The sequence below is a fragment of the Montipora foliosa genome, chromosome 8 (genome assembly GCF_036669935.1).
Source record: "Montipora foliosa isolate CH-2021 chromosome 8, ASM3666993v2, whole genome shotgun sequence".
Classification (NCBI taxonomy): Eukaryota; Metazoa; Cnidaria; class Anthozoa; order Scleractinia; family Acroporidae; genus Montipora; species Montipora foliosa.
Window position 1 is genome coordinate 10,850,989 of NC_090876.1, and position 2,500 is coordinate 10,853,488.

Here is a 2,500-nt window from a genome sequence, read left to right on the forward strand (position 1 = left end):
AGCCTATAATCCAATTTTTACCCAAGCGTTCATAAGGCATTTTAATGATAGATCAGGCTTTGTTTGTTTTTTGTTCGTAATTAATACAAACTATCGTAGTTCAGGTAAACTTGATTTAAAGTAGGCTTTACTTAATTCGCTGTTATTCGAAATACAACTCTACGAAAGGTTCAGTGTTACCCAAAGAAATAAATTTGGAGCAAAAGAGCATGGTCTACTTATTTGCCTATGAATAGCGTGCATAATTTGTTTCTCTTGTTAATTGGGCGAACCTTTTAGGTGAATGTCAAGAAATGTCATTTACCTCGTTGCTTGGCAATTCTCTCCGCGCACGCATATTGACAAAATCAAAGGTTTTTCCGAGTACCCGGCGCACGGGGTTTGAAATTTCCGACCACATTTTACAAATTTGAAATAAAATGATGGTTCGCTTTTTATTCGACTTGTGTGCGCGTGCGGTGGGCCTAAAACAAAGGTCACATCCCACAAATGACAACCAACGTAATATGCCTTAATTCGTTAAAGTTCAATTCAAATTCAATAAATCTATGCTGTCAACAGAAATAGCACTTAATTTAATTAGCATGTATTTTACATGCGGACAAAAAGCAGTTTAATCAGAGTCAGAATCTGGAAGAAGATTCTCTTGTAACTTCGCTTGCTCTGGGTAAGGAACTGTTAACCAATCAGGATCAAGTAATCATGCCCTCTTGATTACCAAAAGTGCCCTCTGTCTCAGCCAATCAGCGTTCAGTAATTTTGCCCGATATGTGATAAATACTAAATTATTCACCTTGAGCAGTGTCGGTGAAAGTGGTGGATATTTACCGCACCATTTCTAATTAGTAATAAGTTCTATTCACCTCCTCTTTGGTGAATGATATTGTTAACAACTGGGGGTATTGAATGGTTCCTTAAAATTTATTAAAAAGTGCTTGTAAAACTTTACCTTTGCTCGCAAAATTTTTGCAGGTTGAAATTTGCTTGATTTGCTCAAATGGTCAGAAATTGCTCTTTGTTGGTTTTTTTTGTACAGAGTAAATGCATTTTTACACAGCATTTAATTTCTTTGAATTTAGCTCTAAATCAAAAGCGTTTGCCAATAACAGATCATTCCATACCCTTTCTATTCACTGTGCTGTGCTAATTGACACTCACTGCAGCACGCATAGCAGACCCGAAATTCTTCAAAGGATGCCACTATAAGAATACAGTAGTGGCCAGGTATTCTCGAATTGCTCGTTTTTTTTTTTTTTTGGATTAATTTTAATAACAGTTATGTATTTACAAAAAAAATGTTTGTCAGGCAGAGTTGGAGGGAGGCTTGATAGTGCTGAGTTAAAAACAGCCAACGGAACAGACAGGTGGGATGTTGGAGGACAGTGGGTGAGCAGGTAAGTTTATGGGCTGTTGTGTTGTTGATTGAAACAGCAATATTAATGGTATGAAGAGTGACAATACAGCATGACTATGGATCGTCTTAGGGAGATTCTTGTGAGTTAAAGGTTACTATGAAGGAGCTGATGGGAAAGAAGAGCAAGGACATTCTGCATAACAGGCAGGAAGCCATAAGCCACGCTGGCTGGTTCCCTTTACATCAATCAGACTTTTAACCCATATACTGCCAGGGATTCCCCATTAACAAGTAAAATCGTCTGGCGTTAGACAGAGTGAAAGTCTGGCCAGTTCATGCTGGTTTGGATGTCAAAGGGTTAAAGTTGTCACCACAGTCAACAGATTATGCTTGCATACCCAGTCATACTATTTTAATAACTGAATAGAGTATACACATATTCTTTTATTGTTGCAAGAAGGAGAAGAACATTTCAAGGCTTCTGGTGAAGGTGTTTACGTGAGATTTAATTCAATGGAAATTTTTCTAATGTATGTAAATAGACGCCTTTTACCCATTTCAAACTGGGGAAAAAATGGGTTGAAGATGAAAAGACATAAACATAGCTCACAAGATTTGAAATGTATAGGAAAGAAAAAGCTAATTTGGCAGTATTAATTTTAACTGGATTGCAGTATTAACTGGATTACAGTGTAGCAGGCATAATTGACAAGGAGTAACTTTCAAAATGATATCATAATGGTGTTTCCAAAATTGTCACCTCTTTGAGGGCCACTTAAAATTTCAAAGGTTTTTTGAGGGCAAAAGTTATATAACAATATTTTCCAAGCTTTTAGCTGTTTCTCTCTTTGTTCATTTTAGGAATCAGAAAGCTGTCATGAATCTTCTGAAGGAACTAGAAGTTGAAATCTATGACCAGTGGGAAACTGGCAGTAAGATCATGCAAAGCAGCGATGGCATCATCAGAAAATACTCCAGCTCACTGCCACCGTTGCGTTATCTATCACTTCTTGATATGTGGTGGTTTACCTACAAGGTATGTTGGTGGGTAGTGAAGAGTGCAGTTGACCTTGTTTATATTTTATAACCAGAGTCCGATGTATCGGATGTCTAGAGACATTACTGTTAAAAAGTATTTATACCATT

At 37.1% G+C, this 2,500-nt stretch overlaps 1 protein-coding gene across 2 annotated transcripts in view; it reads left to right on the plus strand.

Annotated features, from left to right (window-relative positions):
• Positions 1 to 2,500, plus strand: part of LOC137967243 (probable flavin-containing monoamine oxidase A) — an 18,757-nt gene that overhangs the window by 384 nt on the left and 15,873 nt on the right. Inside the window, exons 2-3 of one of the 2 annotated variants that reach the window (XM_068813760.1) lie at positions 1,307 to 1,394; positions 2,216 to 2,390. In XM_068813760.1, coding sequence (XP_068669861.1) covers positions 1,307 to 1,394; positions 2,216 to 2,390 — 263 coding nt within the window. The remainder of the gene's footprint in view (positions 1 to 1,306; positions 1,395 to 2,215; positions 2,391 to 2,500) is intronic. The other variant, XM_068813761.1, reaches the window with a different exon arrangement.